A 19,502-nucleotide genomic window follows, 5' to 3' on the forward strand; every position below is an offset into this window, starting at 1 on the left:
GCCATGGTTACGAACTGTTGCCCTAAATGCATATGATTTTATGGCTGGTGCTTTGTAATTTTCTTAATAGGAAATCCCGTTTTGTAATCAGCATGAGCTCTGTGATTTGGTATTGGGTACGTGAGTTCTTACAGGACGTGGAATGCTGGACTTCAGTTTGGAGGACTTCTGAAGTGAAGAAGAGAACGTCAGTGTCTAGCACAGTGCCCGGCACATAGTGATTCACTGATGGGCGGACTTGCTGGGTAGGTGTTGGGATAGTTGGCAGGGTGCATGGATGAACTTCGTAAACCAGCTGTTTTGGTTTGGTTGTTTTGGTTGCTGGTATTGGGATGTTGTATTAAAGTAGTAATACTTGTTACCGGCCTTAGGACTTGCTGCTGCTCAAGCAGCAGATGGTGTGATTGGTGTTTGGGTGGCCGCAGTGGTATTGCTGTCAAGGACACGGTTCTAGAATGGTAATAAGGAGCGAGTGCTGGAGGCAGCTTTTCCCAAAATGAGAGATTTATTGATTATGAAGGATAGCTTTTCTTACCATGATTGCTGTAGAAAACCATTGCTAGAACTTATCAAACGTTACATCTCTCTGTATGATGTACAAGTCACCAGTTGTGGCTTTTGAGTGTCTCGTGGCAGTTTTGAGTTTTCTCCAACTTTCCTGACCTTTCCTCTATCACGGGTGGTGATATGGTAATGTATCACCACTTCCATTTATTCCTTCTTTAAGTTTTTAATCTCACGTTAGTGGGTATTAGTGTGAGGCAGTCCCCAGTAAGAATCTTGGCTTTATCTGGGCAAATGACTTAACACCCCTATACCTTGATTTTCTTACCTTTAAAATGGAAATATTCATTTTTATTGGGCTAGTGGGGATCAAAATGAAATCATGTATTTGACTACTTAGCATACTGGAAGCTAATATGATTATTTTTGTTACATTCCCACTACCCCTACCCTGTCCTTAGGATAGTTGTAGTTTTATAAACTTCAGGTTGGCTTCCAGAGTCATTTGCTAATGAGATGTCGTATAGATTCTTGAGGTGCTTAAATAGCCTCAAATGGACTCTAAGAGGAGGCATTTGGACAGTGTTTGGGTAAAAAAGAGAGACCTTCCTGCCCATCAGAGAGTTGAAATATGATAGGCTGTGCTCATTGTAATTCATTTTATCTGTTCACAAACGTTACGATCTGCATATCAGAGTTGTGTGCCCAGCTGGCTGTGCCACTTGACAAGGAGTTTCAAAGAGCGAGAAGAAGACTCACTTTGCGCTATGAATTTTGACCTTTAGAGCCATAGTAAACAGCCTCGGGTTTCACCTCAGGGCTTAGGCGGAAGAACCTGTTATTAGTCCTGTACCTGCTGGGGCTACTCTGATGCACAGCAGCCCTGCCCCCCTGTGTAGCGCCTTAGTTTTGGCCATGTGTGAGGAAATGTTTCTGCTGGGATATTGTCCATAAAGCTGCCCAGTCTTACCGGAACTTCCTTTCCAGAGAAGTGCACAGCTCTTAAATCTTTTGTCCTGCCCTGGATGGTCTTGTCGACAGCACCTCTCAGCTGGCTGGCATCTTGCTGCCTAAGCGGAGTGATGAAAGCATTTTCCCTCTCCGGCCACTGGAATAGACCCAGCTTTCCAATCGACGAAGAACTTTTGTGCTCCTGCGGGTGGCATGAAACCACTCCATGATCTGTCAACCTCAGCCGGGCCAAGGGAAGAAGAGTGCCGAGAATTTTCAGGTGCTAGTGAGCTGTTTGTCACCGACTGCTGAGGGTTAGGTTTGAGTGAAAACACTACTGGAATTGCTGGGATCTCTTCCTGTTAGATAAGCCTCCTCTGTGTCCTCTAATTGTGAAGTGGTTTTCTGTTGCTAGCTGCAGCTAGTGTCAGGCCTGGACCCTTTCCTCTGTGTGCAAATCTGAGAAAATAGTTCCCCTACTGGGTGTTTCATAAATGTCCGTCAACCCCGAAGATAAAATCACATGTGAGGAGGGGGGCCTCTCTACTTCCCTAGATTTAATCCTATTTTCATTCATTTTCACCCTAGCACTTTGTTCTTTGATTATAGCTCAGTGTCTTTTATCTGTTCGTTCTTTACACATCAGCCTTCTTCACTATGTTGTGAGCTCTGGGTGGATGGGCCCTCGGCTCGGTCATCTTTTGTGTACCCTCTCCACATCCAGCAGGGTGCTTTACGCAGGGTAGGCTTCCATAAATTTGTGTTAACAATAGTTGAGGGGAATAGATTAGTAATTCAGGAGAATAATTGGAATATATGATGTATATGACCTTTGGTCCTTAGAAATATCAATAATTTTTTTCCTGTTATTACTTGTTTGTATGTGCTTAAGAAAAAAAAACAGCAAATAAGTACCTTCTCACAATAGATTTTATTTTTATTTCCCATATTAAAAAAGTGAACTTTTCAATGGGTTTTTAAAATGAGTAAGTTTTTGAAGGTGAACTGTTCCTTAAATTGGCTTGCCATTGGCAGGTAAAGACTTTCCACTCCTTAGGAGTGACTCTAAACATCTTTGTTCTAAATCTAAAGCAGCCACTTCAGTTATTTTTTGCCAACATTGGTTCTATTAAACATGCATGTATTTCTCAAAGTAATTTTTTTTTCCCCCTAAAAGTACATTCCTGCCCCAGGGACATAGTGATCTGCCCAGTTTCCTAAGTAACACTGCAGTTTTAACAACTCACCTGATCTTTCAGTTACGTGCACTAAAAAGTGAAATAGAAATGTTGTGTTTATGTGTAGATATACAGAATACTCTTTCAATTAATTGCTAATCTTCAGCATTCACCTTCACATTTGTGAATATAGTTACTTTTCCTGAAGTAAGAATTTTTAAAGAATGTATTCTTTTGCTTTTAATGCTCACTCACCACCCCCCACCCACACCCCTCTTCAGTTCCTTTCGGCCAGTGCTGCAGAATGTGGTGTGTTTAAGGGAAGTACTTAGGCTGTGACAGGAGGAGTGTCCCAAGAACCCCGAGGCCCAGATCAGATGAAACAGAACCAGGGTAGCCTGTCTTTTCTCTAGGGTAATTGCTTGTATACTAGGGAATAGCATTTTTATTTAAATTAATTTTCATTTAATCATTCTGTTATTCTTTAGGTTAAATTTTTAGATCTTTTTTATTAACTAGGTTGGCTTTGGGAATTTGGCATATTTTTTTTTTTTAACTCAGTAATTTTCACAGCAGGTAGAAGCTTCTCGGAATTCCCTGAGGAGAAGTTTCAGAGTAAGCATAATACTGGTTCTTTTCTCACCCCAGCATGGTTGGGCATGCATGTTTCGTAAAAATCTCCTTACGGGATTCTGATAACCATTGCCACTCGAATTGAGAAGAAGTTTTAACTTGGTAGAAATTTCAGCTTAACTGATACTTAGCCTTTCTGCTCCCTGTGTAATTGAAAGATCCCTGCCCTCCACACACAGCACATGATTTGCAGTGCAGGAACGACTATATACTGTTCTTGACAAAGAATTTTTAAAAATCGAGTTAAATCTTCTACCCTTTCTACCCACTGTGTGTTGGTGAGAAGGGGAGGCTCCGACTTCCCCTGCCCTTTGTGACAACTGCTTGTGTGTTGACCCTCTTCAGTTTCTGTCTTGTGAGAGTAGACAGATACTGTCTGAGTAAAATAACACAAATTAAAGAAACAACACACTGGGAAGAAGGGGAGCCAACTACTAAGTGAAAATGAGGGTGGGGGAGGTCAATTTTTTATTTTTATTACCCTTTCACTCTTTATGTCTGTAGTTATTGTTATGGAATTATTTGGGGACACACAAAAATTGGAACAGCCTCTCGAGTAGGAAGCTCTGGCTGCGGCAGGTGCATACTCCCATGCTCAGGTTCCCCAAAATAACACAAGGGACCCTTCCAACGCCGCATGGATTATTCTCCACTCCTGAGCAGGGTGTCCTCATGCTCAGAATGTGCTATACAGTGTGGCAGGTTCCATTTCCTGTCTCCTTTAAATCCTCTTGCTTCAAGCACTCAGCTTCCTCTGTGCTTTCCCCAGGCTCTGGGTCTCCAGGCTTCTGGGTCTTCTTCCCTCTCTGTCCTCCAAGGTTCTTCCCAGGCAGACAGAGCCCTCAAAGGGAAAAATAGATTTTCCCAAGCTGTGAACTCTACCATTACTAGCGTTCACTTAAAACCAAAAAGAAGGAAAATGTCTTACTGTCCTTTATAATTTGACTGTTTCTCTTCTTCCTTTCCCAGATCTTTGCTAGGAAGGTACGTAGGGAGAGACAAATATCCTTTCTGTACTCAGACCTAAGGTGTGATGTTATGTAATTTCTTATGAAATAGCTCTCCAATCTGGAAACGGTCCTAAGAGAAATGTGTTAAGAGGGAAGGAACATTAAACTGAGTTTTAGGAATGAACGTGGCTTCTCTTTATCCTTGCCTCAGTTTCTCTATTATCCAGATTCTATAACTAGAAAAGCTGTGTGGCTGGAAATAGGACTAGGCTACGAGGTCCTTTAGGGAAGAGACTGTCTCTTTTGTTCAACACCTCAGTAAAAGCAGTGAACAATGAAAGAAGCAAAAAAGCTCTTTGAGTAGAAAGGAAATAGTCCACACAAAAATACATACTTTTACAACAAAATAAGGCAGTTGACTTCATAAGCTTTATTACCTGGGTTCCTTAGAAAGCCTTCAGTTCTTTCCTAATTCATCACCAGAGGAATTTACAAAATTTGAAGGATTTAGAATGTTCAGGCCAACAATTAAGAGTGGGAATAGGGTGGTAGAAGTAGATCATTTACCGCAGAAACAAGTAACAGGCTGGAGACTTAGCAGTCAGGGGTCATTTAATGTAGGGACAATTAACCCTGAAGCCCTTACCATCACTGGGCAGGGCAGAGTGGGGATCTGAGAACCATGGCCCAGAGGGGTGGGGCATGGGAAGGACCACCTGAGCCTTTGCGTTCATGGCAGCCCCCTAAGGACGCTGCAGGATGTAGTGAGTGCAGTAATAATCTGTATGCCTCATGGTAGGTAATTAATATTTACTTCCATTTTACTGAAATAAATAAGCATTTTAAAAAGCACCATATTTCCATTTAAAATGATTAAAAATTTAAATATTTTCGTACATAAATGATTTCATCTTTTTTTTTTTTTTTTTTAAAGTGCTTTTTTTTTTTTTTTTTTTAAAGATTTTATTTATTTGAGAGAGAGAGTGAGAGAGAAAGAACACATGAGAAGGGATAGGGTCAGAGGGCGAAGCAGACTCCCTGCCAAGCAGGGAGCCCGATGCGGGACTCGATCCAGGGACTCCAGGATCATGACCTGAGCCGAAGGCAGTCGCTTAACCAACTGAGCCACCCAGGCGCCCTGATTTCATCTTTTTATTCCCAAATGTGCCATTTCTTGAAAATGTGAGATAAATGTTACTGACTAGGTCAGTAAAGGAGGGATAATAATAGGGCCCTTTTAACCGTCTTACTGACCTATATCAAACATGCAAAGCTGTGAAAATGATGGATGGTGTATAAATAAAAGGCAGTATTTATTTCGTTCAGCCCAAGTGGATACTCCAAGAATTAATATCTTAAAACTCCTTTGAGTACTGTTCTTATACTTTCCATTTGCATCTGTCTCATAAAATTCAGCATTTTGCATTGATCTTGAAGAAGCAATGTTTTTGTTTTTTTGTTTTGCATTTTTTAAAATTAAACTTTTTTTAAAGATTTTATTTGGGAGAGAGCGGGAGCACGAGCGCGGGGGGGAGGGGAAGAGGGAGAGGGAGAAGCAGACTCCCCACTGAGCAGGGAGCCCGAAGCGGGGCTTGATCTCATGATCCCAGGATCATGACCTGAGCCAAAGGCAGATGCTTAACCGACTAGCCACCCAGGCGCCCCTTAATTAAACTTTTTTTTTTTTTTAAAGATTTTATTCATTTGACACAGAGAGAGATAGCAAGGGCAGGAACACAAACAGGGGGAGTGGGAGAAGGAGAAGCAGGCTTCCCGACGAGCAGGGAGCCCGACGCGGGGCTCGATCCCAGGACCCCGGGATCACGACCCGAGCTGAAGGCAGACGCCCAACGACTGAGCCACCCAGGCGCCCCCCTTAATTAAACTTCTAAACGAAGGATAATGAAGTCACATTCAAGTAACCCACATCTAGATCCAGAAACAAGCCCAAAAGCTCCTGGTGCTTTGTTTAGCCACTGTTCCTCCTCCCTCTACCCCACAGCTCAAGGGTAACCACTATCCTGACATCTAATAACATAGTTTAGTTTGAAGAAAGGATGTTAACATTTAATCTAAAAAGTTTTGGAGAGTCCTTTATAAGGTAAAGAAGAAAGAAGCATGAATATATACTGTTAATATATAAGCTTAAGGTAAAGAAGAAAGAAGCATGAATATATACTGTTACCCTTTATTTGGCTTGTTTGTCTTTCTGAAGTACCTCAGGAGAAGCATGATTGGAATAGAGCAAAGTGGCCAGCTTTTCAGTTTGGATCTGTGTGTACTCAGGTACCTTATTTGTGGAAAAGATGGAAGCCCTATTCTGTACATTCCTCTGTTTTGACAGAAACCAAAATTTTGTAGGGTCACTCTCTTTTCTGTGTCTTTGGCTTCAAAGGGAATTACCTTCTCTCCATTTAGACTGAAGGCCTCTCTACCTTTGATATTCTGTCATCAGTGTTTCTTATTATTAAATCAACATGCAGATTTATTCCCAGGACTTCGGTAAGGTATGAAAAATGAATTGTTTTCCCCAACTTTATACATTTATATTTACATTTCACTTTGGGTGTTCAGAATTAACTATTCATGGGATACTCAAAAGTTAACTCTTTTTCCATATAGAAGAGAGGGATATCAATACAGAGTGACTTGGATGGAATTTTCCAAAACACGGGCTTTATATACTGTAAATCTCTGCCTATTGTAGTGTTCTATGCATTCCAAAAATCTTATGATTTCAGTTAAATTCTTATCTTTTCTCATTTATAAAGTGAATTGATTCTTAAGCTTTTGCATGTAGAGAAAATAATGTATATACATGTATGCTTTTAAACTGTGGAAGTTGCCAGACTGGGGACCCTCTGAATAGGAAAATTTGTCCATTCAGCGGTTGTCTTGGTGCTTTGTTAACTAACTAGGTGCTCTTAGATTTGACTGAGGTTCTAGTTTTAAGATCATTAAGCCGTGAGACTTAATCCCCAGCTAAGACTACCAATTAGGAGTTCATCTGGTATAATTTTACTAGATTCTTTTTTATATGTACATACTCTCACTATTTTTAAAAAATTGTGGTAAAATATACATGACATAGAATTTGCCATTTTAACCACTTTTATGTGTACAGTTGACTATTTGGTTTTTAGAACTTTCATTCATTCGTATCAGTTCTTGTCAACAGATATTTAATGGCCGTCAGCTAAGTGCCTTGTGCTGAGATTGGTGGATCACTGGAAACTTGTGAAAGAAGTATAAACATGGTCCCTGTTCTCAAGGGGAGTAAGCCTCATTAGGGAAACAAGATATATGTATACCAGTTAAATAATGATTCATGGTCAGTAAGGCCTTGACTGTTCAAGGAAAGCTTTGTGTAAAGGTGAGAGTCAACTTGGTCCTTAATCAGGGGTAGGATCTGTCTAGTTTGAGGAAGGAGGAAGTGGGCAACTAAAAAAGCGTACCAGCTGTTGCAGAGTGAAGTCCATTGTCTTTCAGACAATCTGTTGCTTTTTTCCAGCTTTGGAACACCCACTGTTTTTAAAATAAGTTGAATATTCAGATGAGGGAATATATTATTAGCAAGTAATTAATACTTTTAAAAATCACAGAAATCAAACTTACTTAACTTGTGATACAGACACTGTTAAAAATCCAGATTTATAGTGATAGAAGGGTTAAATTCCTATTAAAATTCTATGCAAATACCGGTATTCATGCAGCATTAAACTTTTCAATATATTACCACTTGGGAATAGGTATTTCATTAGTGAGTTTAGAACAATAGCAGTTAAAGTTTTTATGAAAAATAATTGTACAAAAATCAGCATGTAATGAAACACATTTATTGAAATTAATCTTGAGTGTCTGCTATTCTGAAATTAGGTAAAAAGTTTAAAATGGGTATATATTGTGCATAAAGAATGAGTTATGATTAATCCTGAATAATCTTGTACTTGACACTTGATGACAAAGAACGGTGCCTGTCTTGTTAGTGTATGTCTATAATGGGTCAAGGATTTTATCTGGGCTGAACATAATGTCTTACAATAAGAATTAAAAATGAAAACAATGTTTTTTCTTTCTTGTATCTGCAGACAGGCAAACATACACTTGGGACCCCCATGTTCACGTGACATCAAGAGGAAACGGAAACCTGTGGCCACAGCATCTCTGTCCAGCCCAAATGCAGGTAACTGTATGTAGTTATCATTTATTGAGCACCTACTGTGTGTCAGGCACTAAATTATGTTTTATATACCTTTTCATCTAACCTTTATGATAAGGTAGGTCATTTTATTCCCATTTTACTTGGGAAAATAAGAATGTGAGATGTAATTTGCCCAAGGTCACACACATTTTAAGAATCCAAACCTAGTTCCCTCTAACCTTGAAGTCTGTGTTTTTTCACAGTGTCATGTGGCTTTTTTGGGTTTGAATCCCGGTATTCTACAATTAGCAATCTTCAGTCATCTGTGCTTTTGTTCTAGCACAGAGAAGAAATTAGGTCTGTGGTCATGAAAATCCAGTTAGGGTGGCAGTTTTAGTCAGTAGCCAAGGAGCCACATGGGTTTATTTACTTTTTTACTTGGCACATAGTACAATACATTCTCACTGTTATTATGTGTAGTGGAGTACTAATACTCTACTAGTCATGAAATTTCTAATTAAAAACGATTTTTCAGTTAAAACCTTGCAGTTTTCTGGCCAAAACCAGTTGGTTGGAAACCGAAATAGTGGTTATCTTTGGTGAGGGGTAGTGACCAGGAGACAACATAATCAGAAGTCTTCTGGGAAATGCTCTTTGTCATCAACTGGGTAGGAATTACATGGGTATATGCATATGTAAAAATTCATTGAGCTGTATGCTTATGATTTATGCCCTTTACGTATGTTATCCTTAAAAAATGGGGGGTAGTCATTATTTATATCAGAAAGAATATTGGATGTTTGTAGGTATTTTTCTTTGGAGTTAGGAGAAGACAGTTAAACATAATTGGTAATCAGGAAATTTTTGTGTTATTTCAGTACAGTTGAGGATAAATTGCTCTGGATTAAAAGATCATATCTGTTTGTAGGACCTATCAGAAGTACAGTTATTTTCTTGATGATAGTGATTTCACTCTGAGGAAATTGAGTATATCATAGATTATTTTATTTTTTTCAGAAAATACTATATATTATATAGATCAGAGCAGTTGATGAGTGAAGAATAGACCTCAGAGAGAAGGGAACTCTGTCTCTCTCCCTTAACTTAGTAAGTTTCAGCACACTTTAAAATCGACTTCTTTCAGCTTCTGTTTGGGGTGACTGCTTGATAATGGTTCTTACTGGACAATCTTAATCACAGGTCTGATAATTATAGTAAATTTTTTCCAGTGATTTCTACATGGACATGGCCTGAGCTGATTACTTTGCATGCATTATTTCACTTAATCTTTGCAACAACTTTAAAAGGTAGATGCTGTTTTTATTCCCAGTTTACACATGAGAAAATTGAGGCTTACAGAGGTTAAATCACTTCTCCAAGGTCCCATGGATGATAAATTGCAGAGCCAAGGTCAAATCGGTTTCCCTATGACTTCGAGAGCTGCGCTGTTACACACTTCAGGTGTTCTGTGTTGTGTAAGATAGCATTGGTTCCCAACTGGGACTGCCTCAAAATCCAGCCTATGGTATTGGAAGCATTACAGCAGTCTCCCCTCTTGTATCTTTTGTTCTTTTTCCCCCCTCAATATCTAGCTTCTATTTTTAGCTTTTAATTGTTCATAAGACAAGAACTATTGAGAAGAGTTTAAAAACCTTGTTCCACACTCAAAGCAGGAAATGTTACTGGGAGGGATTAAACGAGGTTTGGGCATTCAACACCTCTCCTCCTGAGCCCAGCTCCTCCTCTCACTTGTTGACTAAGGTCTGCTTTACTGAACATTTTCTTTTTTTTCTATCCACAACCTGAGTGCCCCGTGGAGGTGAAGGACATAGCCCGAGCCCGCACCATCAGTCAGTAGAACAAATGGGCTTGCTCTGCCTCACATCGGGCCATCTCGGATTCCACCTCTTTTATAGAAATGAGTGATGAAGAGAGGTGCGTTCCGCTTTGCCGCTGTATTAATACACATCGGGGGCCAGCTCCTGGCACTAAATCACGCTACTGCGTACATCTGTTATCTGACTCTTCACCGGTGTGATGAACAAGACTGCAGATAGAGGCTTCCTTGTGTCATTCTTTATAGGATTTTCCTAAAAGAATAAATAGCTCAGATCTCTGCCAACACTCTCCCCTGTCACTGTGATGAATTCAGCTTCTTTCTTAAACATGCAGCCACAAATCTTTTCCCTTTTCCCCTCCCCCCCCGGTGGAAAGTTTTGAGTTGAGATTGACTGAATTTAAAGGTATTAATAAGGCTAGAGAGGTGAAGAGCAGAAAGGAGTAGCTTGTCTTCCTTGTCTTTTTATATTAACACTCAGGAAAGGCCAGGGAAAAAGACCTTTTCATTAGGGTCATTAAGTAGATCCTTCTTGAAAGTGTAGCACCTTTATTTTCTTCTTTTTATCTCCACTCCCCTTCCCTTTATGACTTTATAACCTACACAGTTACCTGGTACACAGAGCCACCCTTGGATTTTAGCGAGTAACCATGTAAGAACCTGCTTCTGTTTCAAAAGCCCCAGAACAGGGAAAGTCTGTACCTCCTGCTGAAGTGAATTGGCTCTATATGCTCTTAAAAAATGTGGTTGGAAAAGAAAAAATGGGGTATTTTTTCTAAGATTTGAGATTAAGTGGCTATAAGAAGCGTAAGAAACTCAATGAAAACCAGATTTCATTTCCGTGAGATGATTTTTCTTGATTAGAATGACAAGAATGGAGCCTTTGGTGTACAAATCCCATTCCTTCAAAAATTAAACCCGTGGCTTTTAGGTAAAGGAGAATTGGGGGATGATAAGACATTGTATTCAGAGCCCTTACTATTTTGGCCATCCCCCCGAGCCTCTTCTGACCTTCCTGTCTCTGGGATAGGATATGTGTCCTTAGAGCATCAGTTGGAAGGGTACTCAGCTGTTAATCTGTTAACTAGTTACATCAGATTCCAAATACCAGGCCAGTGATGCTAGAGATGTATTTGCGAGAGCCGAATGTTTTGCTCACTTCTGTACCCTGAGCATCTAAAATAGTACTCAGCACAGAGAATGATCTCACTAGATATTTCTTGTTTGAATAAGTGAATGGAATCTTAAAGTTGAAACAGTTATTCTAAAAATTATTCTAACCCTGTGATTGGGTTCAGTAGTTCCATTGTAGGTTAGCCCTTGCCTCAGGTGTCATAAGGCAGATTCTTACTGCCCCTTTTTACTTTTTTCTTACTGCCCCTTTTTAAAATTCAAATGGTTTTTAAAGTTAAAAATGTTTTTTAGTAAATACTGAATGGTTATAAAAGAACATTTATAGAAGATGGATAAGGTGTCAAGGAAAACAATATAGCAAATATCCATGTACCTACCATCCACTTTAAGAACATGAACATCGCCTTTAAAATTTTCCCACTGTCCTCGTAGGTAACCATTGTCCTCATACAGTTTTTTGGTTACGTGAATATGGTTTTTTGTTAATCATTTATCATTCTTTGGGAATTTTTTCAGCTAGCTTTAACAGACATATAGCTCTCTAAGCAATACATTGTCTAGTTAGCATTTTTTGGAGGCTTGTATAAATGGAATGTCTTACTTTATAAGTTATAAGTTTCACCCAGTTATGTTTTGAGATTATTCGTTTTTGTCCTGCCAAAATCCTTTTTTTTTTTTTTACACCACCATATGCAAATGGTATTCCATTGTATGACTACGCCGAGTATATTATAATTAAACATTCCTGATGGACATTTGGATTATATCCCATTTTATGCTACTGTGAAAAATACTGCATTGGTCTTTGGGAGAACATGTGCAAAAGTGTTTCTGGGCCATTTCACAGTCCTTAGGATGGCTATATCAAGGACCAGGAAACAACAAATGTTAGGAAAGATGGAGAGAAATCGGAACCCTTGGGCATTGGCGGTGGGAATGTGCAATAGTGCAGCCGCTATGGGATGCAGGGTGGTGGCTCCTCACAATTGTAAACATAAAACTACCATATGAGCCAGCAGTTCCGCTTCTAAGTATATACCCAAAAGAATTGAAAGCATGGATTCAAACAGATATTTGTACATCCATGTTCCTAGCAGCATTATTCATAAGAGCTAAAAAGTGGAAGTGACCCAAGTGTCCATTGCTGGATAAATCAATAAACAAAATGTGGTTTATACATACAGGGGAGTATTATTTGGCCTTGAAAAGGAAGGAAACTTTGACATGCGACAGCATGGATGAAGACATAGTACTAGGTGAAATAAGCCAAACACAGAAGGATAAATCCTGTATGATTCCAGTTATACGAGGTACCTCAAATGGTCAAATATGTGGAGACAGAAAGTAGAATAATGGTTGCCAGGGGCTGGGGAAGGAGGAGAGTGGCAGTTACTATTTAACAGGTACAGTATTTCCATTTGGGAGAGTGAAGAAGTTCTGGGTATGGATGGTGCTGATGCTTGTACAGCAGTGTGAATGTACTTAATGCCACGGAACTGTACACATAAAAATTATTAAATTGGTAAATTTTGTGTTATGTGTGTTTTACCATAGTAAAAAATATAGAGCAAAAAAACCCCAGTTTTCCTAGGATAAGGGATTTTCCCCACTGCGGTTGAATACCATATAGTAACGGTAAATACAGTTTTATGAAATTTATTTTCAGCTAAATATGAGTGAGTGAGTGCTTGTGCACGTGTTTGTGTGAGAGGGAGAGACAGAGATTTGGGTTGTGGTGTCAAATGTATTTTTTGCTGCTGTGGTTGAGGTTCCAAAATGCTTGAAAACTGTTGCCCTCAAGAAGCTCTTGTATATGTGCCATAGAGTAATAGCCTACAGATTTTTTTTTTTGCCGTAACTCACAGTAAGAAATTCATGTTCGAATATGTATGTGAGTGTACATGTAAATCTGAAATAAATTCTTGGGTTCACTCGGATATATCCTGTTCCTTTCCATTAAGAAAAAAAGTACTGGTCATGGCCTACTAAATTGATTTTGTGACCCACAACTTGAAAATTACTATTCTGGTTACATTCCTAGGAGTGGAATTAATTGAGTGACAAGGTAAAAATGAAAATTGTCTAGATTTTGCTGTATTTTGGTGTATATTCGTTCACTCTCAACAGAGTGGGCATGATGGTAGTTTGTACCACTCTGCTCAGGGGGCATTTGGAAATGGGAGGACAGTGTTTGGTCATCACAATGACTGAGGAGTGCTTTTGGCATTCACTGGATGGGGTCCAGAATGGTAAGTGTCCTAAAATACACAGGACAGCCCTGCACAAGCAATGATGATCATGTCCAGAATGTCTTTGGTGTCCTTGTTGAAAAACACTGGGCCTGATTGTGTGATTTTTCTTATGATATGCTATTTATTGGAAATACTGTTACTGGAGGCATGGGGTGTAACAGAGCCTAGGGCTTGAAGTCCAGTATCTCAGCTTGAATCTTGCTACTTAACCAGCTCTGTTGTGTCCCTGAGCAGTGTATCCGCTGTCTTTCTGCCTCACTTTTTTGATCCAGAATATGGAGATGACGGTTCCTACTTGCAAGGGTTTGCATTAGGAAAACAGATTCTGGTTGGACAGTATTTACATAGCATAGTGCCTAGCTCATAAGTGCTCAGTAAGTGATCATGACTGCATTATGAATTTGTACAATTGAATTTATTTATTTGTTCAGTTAAACCCATTTTCTCAGGTAGAGAAATACTTACTCTCACTGAAATCTTGCCTCCTTTTTTTTTTTTTTTGGAAAGGACAAAAAAAACCTTATGTGGCCCCTTGGGTTCATAGGTTATAAAATAAAAGCATTCAGAGAATTGTGCAGTGAAGTGTCTCTGATTCTAATTTGTCTCCCCTTGATCTTTTCTTCCTTCCTTTTATTGTAACCACTTTACCAGTTCATGTGGATGTAGTGGAAACAACTACACCAGCATCGCAGGTCCAGAAATCTCCAAACCCTGAGTGGTTGGTCAGGACCTCTGCCGCAGAGAAAGCCACTGACTCAGCTGCAGCTACGTTTTTTAAAATGCCACCAGAAAAGAGCCCTGGATACAGCTAGAGAGCAGGAATCAACCCACCAGGAGCTACTGGGTGTTGTGAAACGCATCCCAGACTTGGTACCGCAGAGTCTTGCATATCGTAATTGACATTCCCAATCCTTTCATCGCCGGGATGACCCTTCTTTCAAACAAAGCAGTGGACACTTTCTCTTAGAAAATCATGTTATGGAAATCTGTTTTTGTTTTGTTCTGTTTTGTTTTTTTAAAGTTAGTAAAGTATTGCAGCAGCAATTTTTTTAAAAAAAGGTCATCCTATGCTATATTTGTTACATTGCTGTCGTTGTCCCAACAGCTACCTACAGTTCCTTTTACAGAGCTGTTGCTTTTTGCAGGTATGTCTCTTTTCTTGAAAAACTAGTAACTCCTTTTGCATACTTTACATGTATAGCTTTTAACATCATTTGAGGAAGTCCCAAATTTGTAGCCAGTTCTAGACAGATGTAAACACTGAGTTGAGACCTGTGTGTGGAATTGTGTTTACAGGAGATAGTTTGCCTTTGAGCCTGGTCTTGATTCACTGAGAGTGCCAATAAGCCAAATTCACCAAGTTCTCATTTGGGAGCCTCAGAGGAGACACCAGCAACACGGACAGTGGGAGCTTCTTCCATGTTTCTGGATGGCCTAATGGGATCTCCGGCAGCTGGACTATACTTTGCCTCATCGCCAGAGTTGGTGTTCTCCCGCAGGAGGATATGTACATTCATAACGTAATGAAGAAATGGTTTCGTTGTTCAGCAAACTTAAAATAGTCAGTGGATTGTGTCTTAATACTTCATGTCACAGTATAAGCTTTTATGTATGAAATGGGACTTTTATTGTTAGCTTATAGGTCAATAACCTGCAGCAGAAATTCACACTCTATTATAATAATGGCTTCTCGGGGACATACTTTGGGGAGAAAAATGTCTTTTTGACACGCCTTTATACTTGGCGTGTTTATGACGGCTCAGCTGCACGTGGAGTTATATATACGGCCGTGCCTGAAGTTGGATGCTACTTTGTCAAAATGAGGAATAAGTGACTGCCTGGAGCTGCTGGAGAAAAGCCACCCTCTCTAAAAAAGTATTATCCAGAGTGCCTGTCATTTGTGGCCTGGTTGACAGACGGGTTCTTTTTTGTACGAATTGAGTACATTTGCTCTGAAATACAGAGAAACTGTTCTCTAAGTGCCCACTTCTCTGGTAACGTTCCAGAGGAACTCCCAGCCCTGCCCCTGGATATCTTCTGTGCTTGAATTAGGTGCCGAGTGGGACAGAGCCTCCTATCCCTGAAGTGCAGCTGTCCCTTTTCCTCACACACAATGTGAGGGTCGGCTGCTCTGTCGTGTTCCCTTTAAAAATGATAGTCCTTACCTATCCGTGCTAACTCCACGGTTTCCTTGTTGATGGGTGGGTGTGAATCTAGTTGGAAGGGGGGACTTGAAGCTAATTTAAATGGCACTTTCTTTAAGAGGAAGAACACGTCAATTGTCCATAACAAGGAGTCTGGTGGAGGGAGGGGCACATGGAGATTATGAAGTGAGGAGTAGCATTAAAGCCAAACCAGCGTCCCTGGGAGCCACCCCTAGTTCTCCTTTTGTCCATTGGGGCTACATCCAGAGCAGTATAGAAAATAAAAATGCCTGTTGAATATAAAATGGCACTACTAAATTGTTTTATTGATGAAGGGGGGTTTTATTGTCATATGTGCATTCTTACCTAGTTCCCATCATGTCCTGAGACACATTTCTAACATATTTGTTGGATTCAAGGGGAAAAAAATCCATGGACATAATTTTATTTTCTTTGCACTAAGCTCTGGCTCTTGCAGAGATGGGTCCTGTGATCATGGCCTATTCAGATCTCCACAGTTCAGATAGAATCTTGTTGCCTGGCAATTCTCCTTTCTACCTGTGATTACAAATAATTTATATATATGACTTTATTTACATTTTAAACATCTCTAGGATGTACTGCCATTTTAGAGACAAGAATGGTCACAGAGTTTAGCGACTTGCCCAAAAGTCACATGATCAAGCCAAGACTAAAATCCCAGACTTTCGGACTTCCTCTGCCCTGGGTTATAATCTTTTGTTTTTCCTTGGTAGACCTGAGTCACTCTGAGACCCATAATTTTGAAACAGTGTGTCATGAATGTTTATCATCTTTCTTGGGCATGCTTTTCTACATATTTTGAATACATCCCTTGAGGATTATCCAAAAATGCCATATCTGCCTGTAATAAGTGGGGAAGAAAATTAATTGCCTAAGAAGTAGCTATTAATACTTTCCAACACAGGGTTGTAAATCGTGCTCCTCATTTTAAGCTGCTGCATGAGCATGCTGACAGAATTATTAACCAACTTACTTTGCTTGTTTTCTATATGAGTCAATTCCAGAGGAATAACCTTGGAATTGAGTGTTTTTTGAATCATAAATTTTAAATTTCTTTTTTATATACCAAAGTGTATGATGTCATACATTGAGTAAAGTCTGTTACAACAAAAGATACAATTTCAAAATCAGGTTTTAAGTCTCTTGAAAAAACTGATAGCATGACTTCCTTTGAGGATAATCATTGAGCTCGTGTTTATTTGATCTGCCTAAAAGTAGTAACTGAAGCTGAGTTCCACAGTTCTTACTTATTTCAGGCTTCTGATTTATCCTAGCTGGCTACACAATCTGCCTGTCTGAATCCTAATCTGTATTTTCCACAAGGAGCAAAAGTCAAGACATTATCCACTTCCATGAGCATCATTCGTAGAAATTAGTTTTACTTATGAGTTTAAGGGAATTTGAGATTATTTTTCAGATGCAGCATTTTAAAGGGAACAAGTTCATTTGCATCAAAACTCTTGTGTTGCTTTTTGGTAAGAACCGTGCAGAAGAGGGAATTAGCTGTTTACATGGTGCCAAATTTAGGAGAGGCAGAGTGTGATCTTTTATTGAGTTGTGCGTGCTTGATCAATAAGGCACATTTAACCTTGAATTCTTTTGAAATCAAATGCAATTGAAAATTTTGTTTTGCTGGGCTGTGAAACAGGCTGCAAACAAGGCCATTTTGGCAGCAAAATGACCAAAAGCTGAAACAAAATTTCTTGTTCCGTGATGCTTGTGGCATCCTTTGCTAATGAGTAAAGCTCCACACTGACGATAGGTAATTAAACTACTTATGAATCCCACATAGAGGACTGTGATCTATCTTTTTGCATTTCGGCATCAGAAACGCAGTCTAGACCACAGCGTTGGAAGTTCTGGAGCCTCAGGAGCAGAGCCAGCACAGAGGTCACTTGGAGTTGAACAAGAGAAGGAGCTAGGCTCCCAGTGTCATTGCTCATGGGGTGGCCTCTCCACTTGGGCTCCGGGGGATGTTTAATTCATTTCAGGTCTTTAGTTTGGCTTCATTACTGTGGTGTGGGCCATATACTTTTGGTTTCCCGGAGAGAAGGCTTTGTAGAAATCTCAGCATTAGGAGCCACAGTCAGTGTTCTATAGGTCCGGGGCACCTTCTGTGAGCCGGTGTGAGAACCGAGTGCTTACTCTAGCAGCTGTGCATACTCTACCTGGCTGGTCCAGGGCACAGTTTACGGGATATGTCATGATTCACGGGGTGGCGGCAGGGATGGTAAAAGCAGTTTGCTCTTGGTGTCAGCTGCTTCCTTTGTTAATGCTTGAGCTGTCTTACTTGTCAGTAGTTCCTTATCTCCTGCTCCGGTCGTGCCAGCTAGTCGAGTTACAGATGGTGGAGCAGTCAGGATGGGTTCCTAACCCATCAGGAAATGGCACACAGGGAGAAGGTGAGGGAATTGGTGGGTTCTGCTATAGCGGCCCAGAGATGCTTTCACGAAACTATTATTAAGATCCCCAAACAGATGAATGTCAAATGCCTGGAAACAGCAACATCGGAAAGAAGCAAGGAAAATGAATGATCCTGCTGAACAGTGTGGATTGAAAGGTTCTTAACAAGTCCGGCAAAATAAACTTATGGCCAAAAGGAGAAATTTTCCTGCCACTGCAAATAGACATGATAAACACTAAAATTGCCAAGTTTTTGGGATAAAAACTTTTCAAGTACAGTATTGAAGAATGAGGCAGATCCCGAAGATGTTGACCAGGGAAAGCAATCTTGGCAAAGTCCAGAAGTGAGAAGGCATGAGGAAGAGAAGGAGAGATGCTTAGAGCAGGGGTGCTGGGGCCCCTTGACCACCAGCAGCAGCACATACTTGCCCCCACCAGACCCACCCGAATCAGAAACTGAGGGTGGGCCGGGCAGTCTCACAAGGCCTCCGGGGGACTCTGATGCACGCGGACGTTTGAGAACCACAGGCTTTGCTGTACCTAAGTGTTTTAATATATTGGCATCCCCCTAAGCTCTGAGGTGCACTTATATTTCCCTCCATAAGTATAGACATGTTTTGTATATGATTCTTTGCAGAAACTGTTAATGTCTTTATTTCCCATACTTTTTCCCTAAAAGCCCCTAAAAGATCTGGAAATGTTGAGAAAGAATGATGTGGAGAAAATTGCCATCAAGGCCATATTTAGATGGATGGAAACAACCTTTAAAGTGGATTAAAATATAACAATGAATTTTTAGTCTGTGAGTGATAGTCATTTTTCACAATAGACAGTAAAACATTTGTGTAAGATACTGCTATCCATGATTTCATGATATTTGTTCATTACATTTTCGTTTCCTGGGAAAATGTCGTGTATTTTCCAGCATAATAATGATGAAGTCTTTAAGGTATGGCTCACAAAAATGAAAATAATTGGAAGAAAAAACCACCCTGAGTACATAGTATTGTGTAATAAATACTTGTTTCGTTATTGGTGATCTTTTGCTAGGACTTAATCTCGGTACTTCAGAGCGTGTAAAAATCAATTTTCAGTGATCCACTTAATCACACCCTATTGTCTTTGTTTTACATTTCAGTGATTCTGCAGGGCTTGGTGGCCAATAGCAACAGCATGTTCTATTTTTTCGTCCGACTCCTGGATTCAGTGTTTCAGAATATGGTACTCTAATCCTAAAGCTTTGAAATGAAATCACAACCACTTTTTCTTTAGGTTTTATTTGTATGAATTGGGCTAGGCTCTAATTTATGACTTAAGCCCACAAACCCAAGTT

At 39.9% G+C, this 19,502-nt stretch overlaps 1 protein-coding gene across 3 annotated transcripts in view; it reads left to right on the forward strand.

Annotated features, from left to right (window-relative positions):
* Positions 1-19,201, forward strand: part of GPATCH2L (G-patch domain containing 2 like) — a 54,906-nt gene extending 35,705 nt beyond the window's left edge. For all 3 annotated transcript variants that reach the window (XM_036068555.2, XM_036068553.2, XM_078053999.1), the window contains exons 9-10: positions 8,305-8,399; positions 14,232-19,201. In XM_036068555.2, coding sequence (XP_035924448.1) covers positions 8,305-8,399; positions 14,232-14,392 — 256 coding nt within the window. In that variant the 3' untranslated portion in view covers positions 14,393-19,201. The remainder of the gene's footprint in view (positions 1-8,304; positions 8,400-14,231) is intronic.
* The last annotated feature ends 301 nt before the right edge of the window (positions 19,202-19,502 follow it).

The sequence above is a fragment of the Halichoerus grypus genome, chromosome 8 (genome assembly GCF_964656455.1).
Source record: "Halichoerus grypus chromosome 8, mHalGry1.hap1.1, whole genome shotgun sequence".
Lineage (NCBI taxonomy): Eukaryota > Metazoa > Chordata > Mammalia > Carnivora > Phocidae > Halichoerus > Halichoerus grypus.